General features: G+C 33.0%; 1 protein-coding gene across 6 annotated transcripts in view; it reads right to left on the reverse strand.

Moving 5' to 3' along the window:
- Window positions 1–22,842, reverse strand: part of LOC143244250 (lissencephaly-1 homolog) — a 45,586-nt gene that overhangs the window by 20,816 nt on the left and 1,928 nt on the right. For 2 of the 6 annotated variants that reach the window (XM_076488564.1, XM_076488563.1), the window contains 2 exons: window positions 21,787–21,993; window positions 10,545–10,653 (listed from right to left, as the gene is read on the reverse strand). In XM_076488564.1, the coding sequence (XP_076344679.1) occupies window positions 10,545–10,615 (71 nt within the window). In that variant the 5' untranslated portion in view covers window positions 10,616–10,653; window positions 21,787–21,993. Of the gene's footprint in view, window positions 1–5,316; window positions 5,336–10,544; window positions 10,654–21,786; window positions 21,994–22,842 lie in introns of those variants that run through there. The other 4 variants (XM_076488566.1, XM_076488567.1, XM_076488565.1 and 1 more) reach the window with 3 other exon arrangements.

Here is a 22,842-nt window from a genome sequence, read left to right on the forward strand (position 1 = left end):
CTTGGTAACTGAAACTAAAGTAAGTGAGATAGAATTGTACAGGTACATTTAAGATATCCATTAAAAACAATCACCAATGAGAACATTATACAGTTAAAATAAAAGATCAGAGAACAGTTCATATCATCATCATTTTAATGTTCTGAAATTGTTTCGTAAGACAGCAAAGTGACATTGGAATATCTGTCACGTCCAACACAATGTTTTTAACACATTAAACCTGTCGACTTACAACTGTCCAATAGGGAAAGGGGGAGTTCTAGAACAGACTTCAAAAGTAAACAAATTTCCTTGTGTTAATATATATTGTTGTTAATGAAACAATTAGAAAAACATTTCACTGACCATAGTCTGTAACAGAAATAAATAACTAAGATATAATAAACTGTCAAAAAGCTACATATATGTATGCACATATTTCTAGAACAAAACATTTCAAGCTAAGGGTAAAATCACAAAACTTAGAACAAAATCACATGAACAGAATTTGAAAATTTGCAAGAAAAGATTTTAGAAAGTTTTGTTTTAAACTTTACAATATTACAGAGAGAGCTAACTCAAAATATTATCTCTTAGAAATAAATGTACATTTTTTTGACAATTTTAGCTTATTTAGTGTATGTATTGCTTATACAGATAAGTATATATACATTCACATTATCTCAAACACTAATAGGAAAATGTGTTTCAGACCAAAATTTTTCTCCTTGTTTGATTTTGGCAAGTCTGTTTTATATTCGGTAGAATACTAGCTAATATTTCTTGTTTAAAACTGGAGTTTATTTGAGAGGTGGCACCCTAATATTAACTACCTTTCTTACAGTTAGCTTAAGGTTTTTATACAGAAGAATAACATATTTTCAATTCAACACACTGAATTTCTCCCAATCTTGATACAAATGTATATGAATGATGGCACTTGTTCAAACAAGTCCAGCTGTAACATGAGATAAATTTGTTCATTGTCTAAAACGTGTTTGAAAAATACAGACATTAAATTGTGGAACACCATGAATATATTTCTGGAGTATTCTGGCAAATCTCTGAGTAACATATTTATTTGTGTTAGGCACAAAACTGTGAATGAGCTGTCTGTGATGTGTTCATCACAGGTATCAAAACCCAGGTTTAAGCATTATAAGACTTCACTCTTACCACTGGAGTAACCAGGGAGATTATGAATAATGGCAATATCTTCCTGGAGTATCTGGAGAGCTGATGGATAACATATTTCATTTCTGGTGTATTCAAAGAACATGTCTATAATACATAACAGAATGTTTCCTGGGAATGCAGTGAATTCATGTGTATAACACAAACCCACAAATCCACATACATTTATTTCTGCTCTTGCTACTGTTTTTATTGTAAATCATTAAACACTAACCTAATAAGTACTTACATTTATTATTTCTTTTATAATTACATCACAGTTTAGCTTTTATAACAACAAAGCTTAAAACTCCATATAACTCTTTTTACATACATTTTTGTTTTAACTGGATTTTTTTTAATGTTGCACTGTTAAAGCATAAATATGCATGATGTATAGTTTTATGTTAAAACCTTGACTCTTATATCATGTTCTTCTAATGTTCCAACCAAACTACATTACACGTATATACATACGTGTGAGAGAGACACAGGGAGTTTTTAGTTGGTTATCTGTTTTAAATTTTGTGCAAACCTACTAAAGGGTGATCTGGACTAGAAGTCCCTAATTTATCTGTAATAAACTAGAAAAAAAGCAGTTAGTCAACACCACCCACAATCAATATATCAGCTATTCATTTACCAACGATAGTAGGATTGACCATCACATTATTATGCAAGCATGTTCAGTGACAGGTATCTGAAACTGCGACCCACAGACTGTGAGGGCTAATGTGATAGAGAGGTCAAGAAAATAATAAATAAAAAAAAACAAGCTTTGGAACTTCAGTAAGATAACTAATTTATCTCTCAAATTACTGGCTTGTTTTTATACAGTTCACTACTGGTGAAAACTTCATAGTGCATCACAGTGAGAAAGTTTTATAGTTCTGTGTGTTACAATATTCAACGAACAAAACTGACCAAAAACCAAAGGTGAATTAACATTTTTAGTCAAAACAATATTGAAGCCTCACCATGTAGTTACAGTACATGTCACCACATCCCATCATGCTCTATCTGATCACCATGCATCTTGTTTGTTGTTTGTTTTGAAATTCGTGCAAAGCCACATAAGGGCTATCTGTGCTAGCTATCCCTAATTTAGCAGTGTAAGACTACAGGGAAGGCAGCTAGTCATCATTGTCCACTGTCAACTCTTGAGCTACTCTTTTACCAACAAACAGTTTGACCATCACATAATGCCCCCATAGCTGAAAGGGCAAGCATGTTTGATGTGATGGGGATTCAAACCCGTGAACCTCAGATTACGAGTCAAGTGCCAAAACCACTGGGCCATGCCATGCATCTTAACAATAGCTCTGAGGCATATATGCCATTGCAAAGGAGCAGCAGTGAAACTTCATCATCCAAGGCACATCTCACTCCTCCCTGCTGACCCTCGATAAAATATCTAGATTAGAAAAATAACAGATTCCCAGCACCCATTTCAAACACTTCTGTTAAACAAAAATCCAAAGACAACTTGAGGGGTGTGTAATTGCACAGAATAGCATGAATATTTGTTTCATTTTCAAACTGCTTGAGATTTACAATGATTGAACTGGTACGTCGTGGAAGCAGTCTATGTACATTTGGCTCATGTCACTTTTCCAGATAAAAATCCTTCTTAATTTGATAGTAATGCTTATACTATTTCCTGGGGAAAGTGTACAACCTTTAATACTAACCTTTATATAAATTTGTGGATTCTCATCTGTTACAAAATACCTAACTTGACTAACCATACCGAGGGAATACACGATTTGTTGCAGGTCTCTTTCTAAATGGGCTTGGCACACTAAGCTGATACACATTTTGTTTTCAAATGCCATTAATTATAACGGATGCCCACAGTTATGAAAATTATAAACATCCAATCAGAGTCTATAAATGTTTTATTTTACATCGGAAATATTTGTTGCACACCTATAAAAACTCTACCAGTGACAGTACACTAATTACGAACAATGTCGAAATGTAGTTCTCATGGAGACCTTCCCACCGATATTTTATATCGTTTTAATATAACGTACAACACCAAACACGATGTTCACCACCTTGGGTATACGCCCAGAAGTTTACGCTAATATCACATCCGCCTTTTTTTATACTTCCGGATCACTTGCTTTATCACTCATTCTTTACAATCCAACCACAGAGAAAATTAAACAGGTCATTAATGACGAATCCAAAATATGTATGCGAGAAAATTCTATTCGTACAAAGTAGTTGTATTGCTAGGATACCGATAATTGTATGATTACATCCACTGTACCATTCATATAATTAAACAGCAGAACCGTATGTGGTTTACATGTAATAACACACGCACTACTTATCGCAATCCTGTTCTTGACCCGTAACGTAGCCTTAATAACGAGGGCGTTGTTACGAAAAGAGCGCCCCCGGTTAAACCTAACCCTTCCTTGTTATGAATTTATATCCAAAGTATTTATCTTAAAAAAAAAAAAAAAGCCGTGAATCTCCTAAAAGGTTAAAAGACAGTCAAAAATATTTGGTTTTCTTTGCTGCACTATCGTTAAACGATATGTCTGTATATACTATGATAAACTATAAACTGTAACAGATCATCCTACACGTGGTGGTAAAACAGACATTGTTCCAGAACATGTGGACGTGTAACTGATCACAAACTTCAAACGTAGAGCATTTATCATCATGTATTTTACTTATTTCCCAATAAATACAGTTCTCCGAGAATAGTTCAATTATATTATTTCAATCTCTCTGACTAATGGGATCCGTTAAACATGGAGATCGGCCATTACTTAATTAAAGACTGTCTTTAGAATGAAAGACTCGTTTCCAAGTGCGACCATCTATTCGCATGATTTATGGGATATTAGACAGAAATGAAATGAATTGATGTTGTTGTTGTTTTTAAGAGAACACTGCAGTCAAGCGAGTTTCGAACCCCTATCTCTTCACTTGCTGGGAACGTAGATTAAACAACCACATTATTTGTCTAGAATACGTTTGTTTTGGAATTTCGCGAAACGCTACATGAGTGCTATGTGCGCCAACTGTCCCTAATTTAGCAGTGTAAAACTTGAAGGAAGGCAGCTAGTCATGACCACCCACCGCCAACTCTTAAGTTACTCTTTTTATCAACAAATAGTTGAATTGACTGTACGTTATAACGCCCCCACGGCTGAAAGGACGAGCATGTTTGGCGGGTTAAGGCGTTCGACTCGTAATCCGAGGGTCGCGGGTTCGAATCCCCTTATATGCACCCAATAATGTATTCGGTGCATATAAGCATTAACTATAAGTTAGCTAAGCCTAATAAATCATCAGAGATGATATACTTTATTCCGCCTCTAGTCGTATTTTCGCTTAACTATCATACGTCAACTTGCTTAACTGTATCATAACGTCAACTTTTTTCATTACTTTGCACTGAGAAAATTACTTAGCATGTGAGAAAGTGGCACATCTTTATTATAAAGATAACTTTTCTGGTTGAAAAAAAAAAAGGCAATTCCGGTTAAAAACAGTCTTTCAAAGTTTCCCATAACTATAATAATATACTAAATATACAACTGCAGAACAACTGGTGACCTAATTATTATTTTATATTCAAGAATATTAATTGTTATTTTATAACGTTAGAGTTCGTCCAAAATAACTTTAACACGACATGAGATTGTCGCTAAATGCTGGCAAAGGGGTCCGTGCCCCGAATCCCCAGTTGTTTTGACAAATCAGTACAGAAAGACATGGACGATACTAAACAAAAACACCCAAAATTCCCGTTCCTATAGGCCCGAACCCCGAATCCTTTTAATATAAAGCGACGTTTCTTCGCATCAATACCCTAAATCTAAAATAGCTCATTTTAATAATATAGTATTGATATCATTATTTAATATATTCTATGACTTAACATATTAATAACATCCTATCACTAATATAACAAACATTACATATAAATGTTAAGAGAAACTTCACGCATACGCAAAACAACAAAAAACGTGTACTTATAGTGAACTTGAACAAACACCACATCATGGTTTCGATAGGAGTTTGTAGTGTAAGTGTTTATTACCACTGCAAAAACATCTACGTTCTCACGTGTTCGTGAAAACCCATACAGTTTTAAAATAAAAAGGGCTGACCGTCCACTCCCCCTTCACTTACGGAAGTTATATTCTCTGCAACGACATATCCTATTATCAAATGCACAACTCCGTAGCCTAGAGATATAATTAGAAACATTTCCAGTCCGGCTTAACTGTAACATACACAAGACATTTACGACTTCAACATTTAAAGTAAAGAAACGTTGTTCACATTTTCCGCCAGGAGGACAGGTCGCTACTTATCAGCTGCTGCTTATTTATCTACGACTTACGAATCCTGTTAAACGAGGACAGTAATGAAGGTTTAGGGCAGGTTAAGCTTTAATCTTTACAGAAACGCAACAATGAACCAAAATCAAAATGGAGTCCCTAAAATAATTTAATAGTGTAGTAGGGGTCAAATGTATAAAACTGAATAAGCAAGTCTAACTGCATACACAAAATGCACGGTTAAGTTTCACTACTAGGAACAACACATGCCAAGCTGAGCCCGTGTTGCGTAAACAGTGGAGCACCCTACCCCCTCAAAAAGATGTGGAGAGTCGGTGAAGAGAGAGATGCAACTACGACAACAGGAGATTACAGCTAAAAGTAGAAGTTTAAAAATACAGAAATGTTGAAACTACCAAACGAATATTACAACTATTAAACAACAGTAAGTAACATGGGAAAATCACACGTACGGTACATACATAAATAAAAATGGGGAAGCATATCACGGAATTGTTTGTTGAAATTTATCACAAGTAGGATTTCAACAACACACACGAAAAGGAATTAACCAAGGAAATGTTCAAACAGTTTGTTTGTTTTGTAGTTAAGCAAAAAGCTATACAAAGGGTTGTCTGCGTTCTGTCCACCACTATTATCGAAAGCAAAGATGTATACATTACACAAACATATATATAACGAAACAAACACAAGCAGAGGTAGACACACACATAAATACTGTTAAAAAATAACGACTGAAGTACACGAAGAAATAAACAAACTAACACCAAGGAAATAACGATAAATAGAAACACAAACATATTTCCTCCTTTTGACAGAGGAACAGAAAGACGGAAAAATCAACAGTGCCTTCGTTACACGTTCAGATAGTTTACTGCTAATTTCAAAAACTATATGAGGGCTATCTACGTTAGCTGTCCCTAATGAAGTATTGATAGAATAGAGAGAAGGCAAATAGGCAATACCACCCACCGCCCACTTTTCACTATTTTATCAACAAATAGAAGGATTTATCGTCACATCATAATGCCCCTTCGGCTAAAAGAACAAGCGTATTCGGTGACGGGAATTTGAATCTACAATTCGAAGATTGAGAGTTCAGCGCCCTAACCTGACGTCACACGGGATTGTTTTTTTTCGGTTCACATAATTTGATCTTTTTCCATACATCATAAACACTGAATCAGGACTAATATCCGAACAATTCCATTTTTCTCGCATCACTGGAAAATGGTTAATTTAATCGAATATGAAAAATATCAATATATCACTTGAAAATCTAACTAAGCATAATTCATTTATATAAAAACGATTTAACTTGCATGTAACATTTCAATTTTGTGGAAATAATCAATACGCACACTACTACTACTGCTCTCTGGTGGCAGACGAATATCTAGTATTTACATGAAATATTTTTGAAATATTACTACAATAAATAATTTAAGTATCGCATTTTTCGACAACCACGCTACTAAAGCATTCACTCTTATTTTAGCTGTTGCTTATGAAATACGATTTCGAGCAAATATTTTCTTTCAGCATTTTTCTGTAGTAATGACCTCTGCTATCATCTACAATATTAATACTGAAATCAACTAAACCATAAGAGATTCCAGTAACAATGTTTGTTATAAATTAAAGTTACCTATCACGAAAAAAAAACGACGACAAAGTACAACTTGTATAGAAGCACCTAGACGAGTATTAAACTGAAATTAAAACCAGTAACGTTTCAAATCATAAAACCTAACACACATCAACACGAAAACAGTACACGTATAAAGTGTACTTGTATTCACTTTAACATAATTACTCTTTATCCTTAGCACTAAAAATGGTAAATCATTTGTTTAATTGACATTTAAGATGTCAAACATTATTTCCAACTTACTGCATTTGCACCAATTGTTTTAAGCTACGCCCTGTATATATTTTATTGTTATTATCTTACTTTGGATAATATATTAATACAAATAAAGACTTAAGAAATATAAAATGTTTGCCATTCTACAAAGAATATATAACTGCCATACTGAAACGTCTTTCTTCCCCCCCCACAAGCATACACACCCTAATATGGCTAACGCACACGAGATTTCTAAATTCGTATCTGTTCGTTACGATTTAAATGATAAAGAAATTCTAAGGTATGATGCTCCCTAAAGATGCTGACCTCACCAAGTAAGAATACATTCGAATGCTATGACAACCGGATGCACGACTACAGCGGCGATTATGAATATTACATGTGTACTGGAAAGCTAAAATATAGCAACAGATGTGGGCGAACCTGCTTTTTATTCCTTTTTGGAATACAGAAGAGTATAAGTGGCAATAACAACTGAGGTATTTTTCTACGGACTCTTTGTTAATTTTTTTAATCCAATTTGTGTGTAAAGCCACGAGTCGTGAGCATATATACTCACGTGTCCAATTTTTGTCAATTCTAAATATTTTAAACCGTGGTCTGTATGTTCATAAACTTCTAACACAATGGGTAAAATATAAAATAAGTCAACAAATGGAAGTCACTCGTTATGTTGCGTGCACGTGGTGTTATATGAGCATCAGCTAAGTGTAATAAGAAGTTAAACATGAAATTCAGATGTTTGTTTGTTTTTAGTTTCACGCAAAGCCACTCGAGAGCTATCTGCGCTAGCCGTCCCTAATTTAGGAGGGTAAGACTACAGGGAAGGCAGCTAGTCATCACCACCCACCGCCAACTATTAGGCTACTCTTTTACTAACGAATAGTGGAATTGACCGTAACATTATAACGCCCCCACAGCTAAAAGGACGAGCATGTTTGGTGCGACTGGGATTCGAATCCGTTACCCTCAGATTACGAGTTGAGTGCCTTTACCACCTGGCTATGCCGGGCCAAACTCGGATGTTATGTATACATATTTTTTTGCGAAGTCTTACATACAGAAGCACAAATGATATAAACGAAAATGTCCGGTTTTTTTTGTGTGTTTATTTTTAATAGTATTAACTTAATATATTTTAGGGCTTCTGTGAAGCAGCATAATCTGGAACAGAGATATGAAACTTCCATTATACAGCTCCCTCTAGTGGTAATTCAGTGACAATACTAATGTTCTTCAAAACAGAAATAATGATCTAAGACCGTGGTGCTGAAAATGAGGACGCAGATAGTCGGTATGGAATCACATAACTTCAACTCTAAAAGAATGTAAATGGCATCTGAAAATCCTAATTAAAATAAAGACGTATTTAAAAACCTCCCATAAAATATTACTACCACTAAATAATACACTAACATCCATTGACACGATATATATATATATATATATATATATATATATATATATATATACACACACACACACACACACAAACAGGTTCTATGGGGTGAAGATTACAATAAAACACACGTTTCCCAAGGAATGGTGTCATAAAACAGGTCTCCGCACCACGAATTTAAGACACCAATGGATGGATATATATATATGTGTACTGGTGTTGTTAACTCCCTAAAGTTACACTTAATAATTCTCTAAATACCTAATGAATTATGAAGATTAGTGATAGTAATATATTAAACTTTACGTCACTCTGATCTTGACTACCCTAATTCCCACTGTAATGCTACATTATACATGTAGGACAATGGTTTCACTGGGATAAGATTTTTGTGTTTCTTAATCAAATTATTTTACTTCCAACATCGTACAGTAATGAAACTCTTGCTTATATGTACGATATTGAAAAAACTTTATTACACGATATGCAACCCCAACCTCGCGAAATTTTTATCCTGTGTGCATGCAACTTTGCAAAAGGAGTCACGATTTTCCTCCGTTTCGTCTCCGTTTCCCGTCACGAAGAACTTTACTTTTCTCCATTCGAATGTACAGAAAAAATGGGCAGTTGAATTTGCTGCGCGCATTGAAACAAAACGAAGATCCGACGTTTACAGAGTTATAAATGGATGAATGACGTCAGAAACAGTTCTGTATTATCAGTTTTCAATTATCTTCCGAGTATTCTGGTGAAAAACTGTAATTTGTGGCCAGAAATTGAAGAAAACTTGGAAAAATGTTCTCCAAGTGGTGCTATTTGTTTAGAAACACGTAGGGTGCAAATATGACGTCATAAATACGTCACACGCGGGACTAATGCACTTGCGTCACAAGGTAATCGGGCGAGTTTCAATAATAATTTTCAACCTGGGTGGAACATTAAGGGAAACTTTTTTTAAACGACCAAGTCGCAGGGAGGTTCAGTCACAGTCTTTCCCAGTTTTAAAACTGACAAGCAGAAATAAAAAGAAAAGGTGTCTCTGCTTTTTGTGCACTAACAAAAACCATATCTCGTGAGAGTCGACAAACATGAATCAAATATCTTGCTTAAATACACAAACCACAACACAGACTTCTACAGGTTATTTCTTCTTACCACTTGGCAGTTATATATTTAATGGAGTGTTTTTTTTTTTAAATTCAGCTGGGCATGTAAATGTTTTCCTTTTGATAAACAAAATTTGTTGTTGAGGTTCGTAGTACCTGTTTTTTTTTTACATCACCACAACAGTAACAGTGACACCGCCGTTTGTTTTGACGTAAAGATATAAAATGAATACCGCGGGGAATCTAATCCCGAATTTTAGTAGATCTCTCTTTCCCTCTCCTCTTGATTTCTTATGTTTAAAGGGAGGAGCAATAGATTTTGAATATTTTGGTTTATAAAACACTTGTTAATATATGAAATGTATGGAAATTATAACTAATTATGGTAGTTCTTAGTATGTAGGGATGATCCGGGAAACGAACGGCCGCCACATATTACTAATCATGTCTCAAATATCTCTTGTAACAATGTAAGACTTTTACAATCACCTAACTTAGGTTTCAGGTGTTTTAAAAGCTATTAAACCTTCAGTTTAGTCAAAAAACATCCCTGAAATAGAGAACTAGCGTGTAACGTAACAGTCATATGTTCCACTGATTATTCTGATTGTGGCGTCAAAAGCAAGTTCAATGTTTGAAGTTGTTTCAATGATATACAAACCAAAATGTTACATTCTAACCTGTAGAGTGTATAAGCAATGTATCGTTTTACTAACTTCACCACGTGATGTCCATCAATACAACTCATCATACCAGGTTAAGACTGCTTCCTTCATAGTGGTGAAACAACTAACAAAAAAAATTAAAACAGCCAATGAGTTTCGAGCTTATTGGAATTGGCCAGTGTAAGACTTTATAGTATTATACAACTTAAAACTCATTTATTCAAACCTAAGTTCATATAAATGAAAGGAATCCAACATTTAGTTGTACACAAATGTTTATCTATTTGACTACTTATGTAGGGATATTTGTATGGGTTTGTGTACTTAACATCTGCTTTGTTTATGTCATCACACATCATAATGACTTAATTTTCCCCTTTGTCAGTATGTCTGTTCATTCGCAAGAACAGACATTAATATGGCACTTCCTGTCTAGATTAACGTTTATCCTTTAGGTTCAACAAAGCATTTAGCTGCGCTTAAATTAGTTCATTAAATTGCCGCTAGACTCCACAAATGTCAACATAAAAAAGGTTGTTGATACGAGCAATTAAAAGAACATACTTTTAAGACAATTCAACAGGCCTGTAGTATATTCACCTAAAACTTTCGATATACCTTTTAGATACAAGTAACATTATCCATCACCCAGGTTTTATCTTTGTATTTAGTATAAACGTTCTCGAGTGTAATAGCGAGAAAACACGTCGATTTAATGAGTTTTGATTATTCGTCTCCCACGAAAAATATGTATCATGCTACCAAACAAATAGATCCGTCAAACTCCGTAAACGCTAAAGTTTTCGCTCTTTCCAATAAAAGTGCTATGCTGTAATAAAACTTTAACTGCTAAAACATATTTTTAACACTGGAAATAACCGATGGCTTCAAATTTCTTTACGAACCTTAGGCAGTAATGCGCGTGCGTATGACGTGTCAATTGTCATATATATATATTTTTATAAATTGTACATTTCAATGGAGATATTTTCGATATTACTGCTACATCTTTTAGTAATTATAGCAGTGTAGCAGCGCTTATTTCAATCAGTGTAGGTAAGTTTACTTGTGTACTTGTTGTGATTCAAAACATATCACTGTTCACCCTTTCAGTTTTAACTACCCCACTATTATTGCAAGTCGTAATGTTCGTGTAGCCTTTGCGTCACGTGATCGAAAGCAGTCCAAGCATAGTTTCGCACCAATTTATCGTGTAAATTAAAATACATAAAACACACACACATACAGTTATATCATAAACAGTATCACTACTAAATTAGGGACGGTTAGCGCAGACAATGTTTTGCGCGAAATTCGAACCAAATTGTCAGAACCTCTTTCTTGTTGCTTTAACTAAGGAACATCACCAGACAATATACTTAAAATCAACAAAACGTACATTAGACCCATAATAGAATATGCATCACCTGCCTGGATTAACATAGCACCCACACATTTACAGAAACTTCAACGAATACAAAATTCAGTTCTAACTTCGGCTTATAAAGTATCACGTAGCACTTCATCCACAATCATGCACAAGTATGCAAACATAGACAATATCTTAATAACTCTTGCATAATTCTCTAAATTATTTCAATAAGAATTGGCATAAGAATAACTTAATGTGTGATCTCGACAGATACCACGTACATGATGTAAATAGTCCTAAATACCTCTCTTCTTTTAACATGTATTTAAGGAATGTTGCACAAGCTGGCCACCTTGCACTAGACACTTAGTCCTTGTTTTTCTTTTATTGATCCCAAATTTTCTCATTATTATCATTATTATTTTTTTATTCTTTATTTTATTTTACTTTTTATTTTTATTTTATGGTTACTACTACTAGTAGTAGCATTTTCTCCATGGAGAAAAGCAACAAAAGAAAAATACAAAAAAAATATATATATATATTAAATGAAAAAAAATATATATATATGAAAAATACAAAAAAAAGTTAAAATGAAAATCAAAAAGAAGAAAAAAAATACAGAAAATGTATTAAAGGAAGAAATAACCAAAAGAAAAAAAAACTTTTCTTGTGCGTCCATGCATGGACTGTGCTCGCTGCATATTTTACTGGATTCACAAGAAAAATCCATCAGTTCCTAAATGACGTAGAAATCGCAATATTCAATAAATTACTGACTCGCCGAACGTCTTCAAATACTGCGTGTAAAACCTAAACGTTTGAGACGAACTTCAGTTGCGACTCTACAAATATGGTTATCTAACACTTATCTATAAAAAGAAACTGATTTGTATGTAAACACTTTGGTACAGTGAATCTTTACGTGTAGGGCAAATAACAACCATTAATTATACGTAATGACAAAAAGTATAGAGAAAAAATAAAAACGTGTTCTCACCAGAATTTGCAGTTGTTTTCCCTCCTTTGATTAATTTTGTTACTTTAATTGTAAATCATATATCCAACAAAAAACCTCGAGAGAGGGAGGTACGGGTCGCGTGCTACTACACCTCGTATAATCAGGTTCGATACATCTTCGTTACAGAAATATTACTAACGAATATATTGTAATAACAGTACAAGAACAACTGTTATCCAGTTATAACGCATCTCAGACAGTCACAAAATATACAAAAACTTGACTGTTTACATACAATTATAATCAAACATTACTAAGCCTTACATTTTAAACAGATCCCACGTATGGATAAGACATGCTACTAGTCTACGTTTTTCACGAGCAACGCTGTGGAAAGCTGTTTATAAATTACCGTTAATTTCAGATCAACGAAAGTTATCACATCAGGAAAAAATGAAAAAGAAATTAACCTTGTAATGAATATAGTAATTTTAATATATTGTTCTTATTTATGATAATTATAATGCATTGATATATCAGTTGGGTGCCACGCTGTTAGCGCCATTTTCGGCCGTACTCCCACTGGTACCTCACCAGATTCTCCCAACTTTAGGATATTTGGCCCTAAGGCATACAACGGATGTTCTTTTAAACGTGTATATATATAAACATAGTTAAGAATAGAAAGAAACGTCTTATTCGGGAAGAATCGCACTCACAGTGAAGTTGCATAGCCAAAGATAAGCGTGTGTAAGCTTTTCTTAAAGACTACAAACTATATCATATCAGACCTGTCTTTTTTCGTGTAATACTGGTTATATAATAACTTAGTGTATGTATACTAATGTGTAACCACCCTGCACGAACAGTTACAGTCATAACCCGATGTTGTCTCAGAGTAAATAAACAAACATAACCTACAAGAAAGGAGAATAATCACCCTATATGGAACTAATGTCACTGGCGGCGAATTTGTAAATTTTAAAACTGAATTTCATTCTGTGTTCCAAAGTTCAGTCCTCTCTTTCTGTCATTATACGGTTGAAGAACACATTCTGGACAGTGTGACCTGTTTTAGATAGATTGCATGGCCCGGCATGGCCAGGTGGGTTAAGGCGTTCGACTCGTAGTCTGAGGGTCGTGGGTTCGAATCCCCGTCGCACCAAACATGCTTGTCCTTTCAGCCATGGGGACATTATAATGTTATGATCAATCCCACTATTCATTGTTAAAAGTAGCCCAAGAGTTGGCGGTGGGTGATGATGACTAGCTGCCTTCCCTCCAGTCTTACACTGCTAAATTAGGGGCGGCTAGCACAAATAGCCTTTGTGTAGCTTTGCGCAAAATTAAACAAAAAAATCGATTGCATCTCGTATTGTTTTTTTTTAACTTTTATTAGTCACATGATAAATAACTGAAGTTTGTGATATTACATCACAAAAGCAAATATCGTCGATTAGCATTTAGTTGGCTTCACGAGAATGGTGGGACGGCATGCTTGTAAGTCATTCCCATCCAAGTCTACTAACTCCTGGTATAAATCCAACCCTATTGGCCAGGTTCTTCATATTAATGCAACTATTTTCAATATATTATCTAACAAGTGCTCTAGAAATCTGGGTCATGCCTGAGTGCCCCTGAAGTTCAACAAGGGAAGCAATGTGATAAAATAAATACGGTAATCAATTGAACGCATTTCAGTTTGAGGCACAAGTTGTGTTACTAGTTTCATTTAAACAAACCTAAACAGGAGGTAGTAAGTGGTTAAAGCATGTTTTTATTTCTACCTAATGGAATCTGATATGCACATTTAGAGTTGTATTTGTTTTACAACTAGACTGTAAGTACATAATGATCGTACTTGTATTATACAGTGTCCACGAAAATAACACCCTTCCAAAAGTCCACGGTGTAATAACTTTAGTCCACTTGACGAGTCTTTAATGCGAGAAATTAGAATAGGTTTTAACTGTACATCCTTGAAATACAGCCATTTATATTTTGGTGAGAAAGATTATTTCCTACACTTTAGAGACAAGTAGTCCCTCCAAACAAATAAATAGAAGATAAATCTGGCATCACCACTGCAGCTTGTACAAGCACAGTTTGTTATTATGTTACAAAATTATAATGAGTAACATGAAAATTGATATTTTGTATCCTGTCTTCATCAAAGCTGAAAGCTATACATATAAATTTGAAGATTTTTTTCAAAATTATTGCCTGTGCTCTAATCATTTATTTTTTTCTCAAACGTTCATAATTTATTCATTTTAAGCACATTGTAACAATTACAAAAAATGTCTACAACAGTACCAGTTTAAGAGCCAAGTGCAGGGAAGAGGTTTGTGTTACATATAGTGCATCTAAGGTTTCATAGTTAGCACTCAGTTACCACCAAAAGTAAATTATGCTCTACTTTAAGGCCACTGATACACTACACTAGATCAATGGTTAAATCTCATCGTTTGATTAGACTAGCTGAAGAGTTAACAAGTTAATGTCTTCCCAGTATATTTCTAGACAGTTAGCCCTTGTGTAGTTTACATGAAATTCAAACCACTACCAATAAAATATTAACCTTCTTTGTTATGTTAAAGAAATTGTCTTTGGCATAAAACATTCACAGCTTCAACTTACAATTACATACACACATAGATGTGCCAATTAACAAATCTTTTGTCAAGTTAAAACTTTAAATTCTTATCAAGTCCAAAATGAAGACCTTCATAAACCCCTGTTAATTTTCTTATACTAGGAATTTCCAATGATTTGTTGTTCTTGTCAACTTTGAGACTTATTTTGTTTCTTACTGAGATAATACAAGATAATAAAATGCTTGAGATGTGCAGTGGTTGAAGTGATATGTTGTGGAAGTAACCTACGTTCATGACTTCTTTTGCTTTTCCAGATGGAAAGATAGTCAAAATCTTACTCATAGCACATACACTTGCTCAAAACTTTACATAACTGATTTTACACTTTCCTAACAATTATAATTATTCTCAAGTTTCATAATGTGATGTTTACAACAAAAGGTTTTCAAGGAATTAATTTTTATGTGGTTTTCACTCTCAGGTGTTATCTAAGTGTCAGTTTAATAATATACATGACAATATATAAATAGCCCAAATTAAAACTTTTTTACACAAATTAATTCTTAGAAATTAGTCTGTGATGAAACTGAATCAAAATATAACCTTTTTTTAGAGCACAATAATTTTTTATACATTTAGCTCTGTACTCTTGAACCTTGAAAAATTTGATTTCTGTTAACTATAACCTGGATTTAAACTCCTTAAACCCGAGTGGATGTTACTAGCATCCATACAAAAACCTCAATTTGTCCATGAGACATGACAGCATCCAATAAGATTTATGTTTCTTTGGCTGAAAACTAACCTGAACCATGTTATTAACCAGCTTCTATAAATAAACTTGAAAATGTATAAGGCATGTTGATAATTATTAGGACATTCTGGCAGAATGTGCAAAACATAGCAGGTTTAAGAGTTAAAATTAGTTAAACATATATATTAAATTGTGTCATACTTCACCAGTAAATTCAGAATAATGTTTATACAGTTCACAGAAAAACCACTAATAATAGCACAAATAATATAGTTAAAAATATACCTGTGGATAATGACTAACATATTACAATTACTCTAAAAGGTACAACATATTAAAATATCACCAAAGTCTGGAAATTGCTCAATTGTGCAAATCAAACATATTACTAGATCAAAACTATTCAAAAACAGTAGGTACATTGTTTTTGTTCATTTCAAACAAATAATAAATTAAGATTTCACTTCATTTACACATATTTCAGTCCAATAAATTTAGTTAACACAAAATTCACAGGTAATGGCAACCTTGTTCAGAAAGTATTATCATGATGAAATATACACAGTAACAACATTTAAAGTTCAGAGACTCCTATCATACAAATCAAATTTTTTTCAAAAACAATTGGAACAAAAACTTTTAATATAACTCTATAAAGACTAAGCCTCATGATCTAAAAATTTCTCAACTGTCTAAGTTACACGATATTCCTTTTTTTAAACCAGTTAAAATAATGGGCCAACACACAACACTATGTGCTTGTTTCTCAATGTGGTCTAAATATTAATCACTACAGTTTGCTCCACATTTCAGTATTTCAAGCCAAATTCTTTATTAGTTGGACTCCTAAACATATCTCATTTATGCATATAAATGAATATCCACAATACTCTCTCACTGCGTGTAAGTATCCACCATCACGTATTAACCAATACATACATACCCTACACAGTGTCACAGTACATCAGAGTCTGGTTCCCCTAGTTACCATCATCAGCATAAGTCATAATATCCAAGTGTATCAAAGCATTAAATTCAGATGACACTTAACCCTAGAATATCAGCATTAAATTCAGATGACACTTAACCCTAGAATACCAGCATTAAATTTTCAATCATCAACAACAGGTGCTATGGGTCAAAGTGACCCACACTGGAGATCTAGGGTTAAAGAGTTAGACTGACTCCAGCTAGTAAACCTGGGATTGCCCTGACCTATGTCATATCCAAGACATACATAGAACACTTACCTAGTCGCAACCCAAGATACAACAGGAAGTATTAATTCAACATTACTATACAATACTGCAAAGACACAATTATGCTACCCAAAGAGCCAAGTAGAAACACTACACAAGTTATACCCATAAATTTGTTTCTCATCATCTGTACAAAACTATCTTAAAAGTTTATACTCATAGATGTTTTTACTAGTCTCAAATCTCCCATGTTTATACATAAATAGTTCTGAATATTGAAGTTGGCTTGTTATTACAGCATTGAAAGATATGTTTATGGTGCTGAAACTTTTTCACTGAGTAAATTAATTTACAAGTTGTTTTTTTCTTATCTATACTTTATGCAATACCAATTGTGGGACATGTGTACACCTGATTAAATTTTATTACTCATCACAATCTCTACCAGCCTACTCACAAGTTGAAATTCTTTTAGGAAGGATCAGAATAAATTAATCTATGAGACTGATGTGGTCAAATACATTAATATTAATGAAAAGGAGTTTGAACTCCTAAGTCCAGAACTGTAATTAAATCTGAGACTGATCAAGAGATGATGGAGCTATGAATTAAAAATTTGTTCATGGAAAAAACCAAAAAAAAAAAAACCAGACATTGTGTTAATGTATTGTGGCTAAAAAACAAATGTTCCATTAAGATAAGCCATTACACAAAATGTGCCAATGGTCCATACTCATAGGTAGAATTTACTATTAACCATTATTTTAATAGTTTTTCAAAATGTACAACATCAAGTTTCATATGCATAGTATAACACTTTCTTTTGATCCATAGTCTTCCATTACATTTATAATTTTGCATTTACCTGAAAAATAAATAAAAATCAATCACACATAATAGAATGCACATGACTGCAAACTTTTGGAATACCCTGTAGGTATTTCATAAGAAATAAAAGGTTTCCATACAAAGAGAGTAAATAATTATCTGTACACATGTACATAACCTGAACTGCTGTACTCTAAAAGGACAATAACACAGCAGATCTTAATTCTAAAAGACACTCGCACATCCTTTAAAATGTAAGACATAAATCTAAACAATATATTTTCATGTACATGAATGTCTACACCAAAATAACCTTAGCTATCAGGTAGTGATATTGATTCAAATATTGTATGTACCAAGAGAGGATAACATTAGTGAAAATCAATTCCATTATGGTATACAAACAAACTGACTATACTTCTCACGTATTGTTGTATCTAATGTTAAAGAACAGCTATAAAAATGCTTCACCTTATCTAGTATTTGGTGCCTTATATCTTCACTTCCAAATTCTTTTTAAAAATAAATCTCATCAAAAACTACTTAGATAACCAAATTAAGCAAAATCCATGCCATAAACTGTAAATTACATAAAATTCACAGTTGCTACATAGTTACAGATTAAATATGTATAACATTAGAAATATCTAATTCTCTTATAGTTTCTAATTTAAACATGTCACATTAACAAACATACCAACCAGGATAGCTCATTCAGACTACTAATAGGTAAAACAAATTATCCAATAGATGTTTTATACTACTGACAGATAAATTATTTGAGTTCAATTTTTGATATCAATACTAGAATATTTAAAAAGGTATTTTTCTACCTAAAACCGGTACCTAATTTAAAAAAAAAACTAAGAGCTATGACTGAATAAGACAGTGAAATGAATATCATATTTAAAAGGTATTTTCTACCTAAAACTGGTACCTCATTAAAAAAAACTAAGAGTCTGAATGACAGTGTATTTAAAAAGTTTCTTGATGTGTGTTTTCTCACAACAAAGCCACACTGGGCTATCTGCTGTACCCACCAAGGGACTAACTTATTCTACCAGTTCTCCACTGTACTTTAGTATAAAATACAACATAAAAAGTGGCTGAATGATGAAGATTAAGTGAAATTTGTTTTGTTTTTTTACTCATACGATGGACAATACTTTTCTAGATCTGAGCCATATTTTCAATATTCTACCAAAAAATACTAACTGACAGTACGCACACATTGTTGTAAACCTTCTTGGATCTTTCCCTACATAGAAACATTTACTTGTATTATAAACAACATACAGGTGTCAGCCATAAACAAAATGCCAAAACCTATTTTTGGCAAAACGTTTTTTTTACATACTCCTCACATTTTTAAAATATTTCATGTCACAAAACAAAATGAATTTTATTCACTATCATCTTTTTTTCAATATTTTTTTATATTTCTAGCTTTCTGCTTGTATAATTTCTTGAAACTTGGATAAACACTTGGTTTCCAATATTATTCACACCGTTTTAAAATTAGTGAAGGTTTTTTAAGTCAAAGAAACAAAAACATAATGGTGCAAGTTCAACAACATTTCTAGGATACACCTGCCAATTCACTGTGTTAATTAATATAGATCACAAAGTATGAGCTTCAATTATTGATACATAAAATTATTACTCATTATTTGTGATTAATTTCAATGTTTTTCAGCTTAATATGTGTCAGAACTTCCATAAACAACCAACAAACTGAAATTAGTATTTTTTGTTTATTGTTATTTTCCCACTCGTATGAGAACAATTGATTAGTTGAATGTAATTTATTAAAGAGTCTGACAGTTTATCGATTATCAAGTGCCTCTAGTCATCCAGTTCTTCTGGGATGTGGTAATAAAATATTCCACAAAGATAATTACCATCTCTTTTTCCATGGTAATTTACTCAAACAATAGAAACTTCAGAATTATCAGTATCATACTGATCACATAATTTTGCACTACTGTCATTCAAAAGGAAAAAAAACTGTTTATTCACACGCTTTTGTTTGTAGTTATGAAGAAAGCTACACAATGGCTATCTGTGCTCTGGCTACCACAGACGTTGTTCTGAACAAACTCTTTAAAGTCACAGTATCAAGTACAGCATGGGTATTTTGATGTGTTGTGCTTTACATAAATGTAATAGGCAATGGTATGTTACAAGTGGAATACTGTAGTTGTATGTATTTCCTTCAAATAAACCAGAAGAAAGCAAGAAAGTAATGGTACCTGTATTCAAAAATGTTGACCATCAATTAAAATAGTTCTGGTAAATTTGTTTCCACCTTTTTAAAATAGTTTTTTATATAATGTGGTGCTAACAAAAGTAGAACAGTTTCTGAATCCCTTACTCACACTTTTAACACCATTTATGAAATATCTTTGATGCCAACTAGCTGCCAATCACGACTTCCTACACACAAACACTTCCTATTATTCCTCAGGCTACTTTGTACTAAACAATAGTTTATTCTTATCCACAACTTTACACAGATCATTTTATCTTTTTAATTAGCTACTGTTCTAGTCCAAATGTGGACATAGGTTATGTTTTCACCCCTGTGTGTGTGTGTGTATTTGTCAGAAATATTTTTCAAAAATGGCTGAACAGATTTGGATGAAAATTGGTATATGTTTGGACCATAACTCAAATTAGAAGAATTAGTTTGGGAGGATCAAGGTCACAAAAATATAAAAAAAACACTGTCTCTTAATAGAGGGGATCAATTATATTGTTTTTGTTCTATAAAAATGATTGTACTTTGATGAAACATGGTAAACACATATACAGAACATTATTCTTCATTGATACGACAAACATATGGACACATTTTCATATTTCTTAAAGTCAAATGTGATCAACACTATGACAGATACATGTGCTCTAGTGAGTGCCTCTAGTTTTAATGTGTTTGTTGCAGTTCGAAAAACAGTTTTTATAACAACTTCTGAGATAAGACATCCTTGGAAATAAAGTCCCTCCAAAATGATGTTGAAACTTGATTCAAAAGAGGAACCATCTCAACCCACAAAGATTGTTTCCTTGCCAATTCAGCTAATTTTTGTACAATATAGAGCCTGTTTCTGGTGCATATTTGACAATGCTATCTGCCTGCATCTCTCTCAATTCTTGGGTCATTTCTCTTTCTAGGGTTGCTCAGGTTCCAATTTGACAACATGAAGTCAGCCCATTTATTCTCTCCATCCAATCACCATCACTGAAAACCTTTGGGTTATCATTAACAGCTTTCATACAAAACCCGTTAAACCAACTAAACATTGTAATAGTGGGAATTATGAACTATCCTTATAACCATGTTTCTTACAATCACTCCCAGGCAAAGCCTTCTCTGATACCTGACAAAACTCCTTAAACCAAGTAAACACTGTAATAGTGGGGACATACAGATGTTCTTTAATGTTTGATTGAACTTTCTTTGCTTCATTTTGTATTATAATTTCCTAATGATTATCTAGTGATAACACGAAACACATTAAAAAGAAAATTACAAGTCATACTCACAATTCTTCCCGTTGTCGCTGAGATAACACCATTTTCATAGTTTGGCCTTCAAAGACAAGGTACTCACACAATAAAAAATAAATATCAGACACAACTGCAGATAGATGAGGATAGCTGCTTTTGATGTTTGGTTATGTTTGCTCACATGCAAAACCAACCTAGATCACAGATCCAATCAAAAGAACTTTAAGGAATCATGGATGAAATCTGTAACAAATTTATTGCAATTTAGTAAATATTCAAGAGAACTTTAAGGAATCATAGATGAAATCTGTAAAAAATATATTGTAATTTAGTAACTAGTCAAGAGAACTTTAAGGAATCATAGATGAAATCTGTAAAAAATTTATTATAATTTAGTAACTAGTTAAGAAAGCTTTAAGGAATCACAGATGAAATCTGTAAAAAATATATTGTAATTTAGTAACTATTCAAGAGAACTTTAAGGAATCACAGATGAAATCTGTAAAAAATGTATTGTAAATTAGTAACTTGTACAGTTAAAACCACAAAATAAATGAGATTTTATATCACCCTTTAACAAACATTTTTCATAAGGAAAAACAAAAAAGGAAAACAATATATGAAGCACATCACTTAACCATCACACCTAAAATGTACAACCTAACACAAAAACTTAAGTCGTAAACATACACAGTAATTACATTGATTTCAAACAAATACCAGCTGGCCAAATTTGGTCAACTCTGAACCCTTTCACCTTTTATTTTTATCTATTTTTAAAAAACAAATCTTTGACTAATAATAAAATAATAACACCCACTTCCATTTATAAACTTTTTTATCAAATTTTTTATGGCTACACTTAATTTAATTTTCATGGAATAACAAAAAATAATTCAGCCAATCTAGGCCATCTCATTTTCTATCAAGAACCAAGAACCAGCTACATACAGAAGTTCCTTTTCCTATATCCAACCTTAATCTCTATAATACTCTTCCAGTCTCTTCTTAAAATTTCTTTCAATACCAGCCAGTTTAAAAATGAAAACAGGTGCTGTGAAAGAACAGTTTTCTAAATCTTACAACTTCCAT

This window comes from Tachypleus tridentatus, chromosome 2 (genome assembly GCF_004210375.1).
Source record: "Tachypleus tridentatus isolate NWPU-2018 chromosome 2, ASM421037v1, whole genome shotgun sequence".
Lineage (NCBI taxonomy): Eukaryota > Metazoa > Arthropoda > Merostomata > Xiphosura > Limulidae > Tachypleus > Tachypleus tridentatus.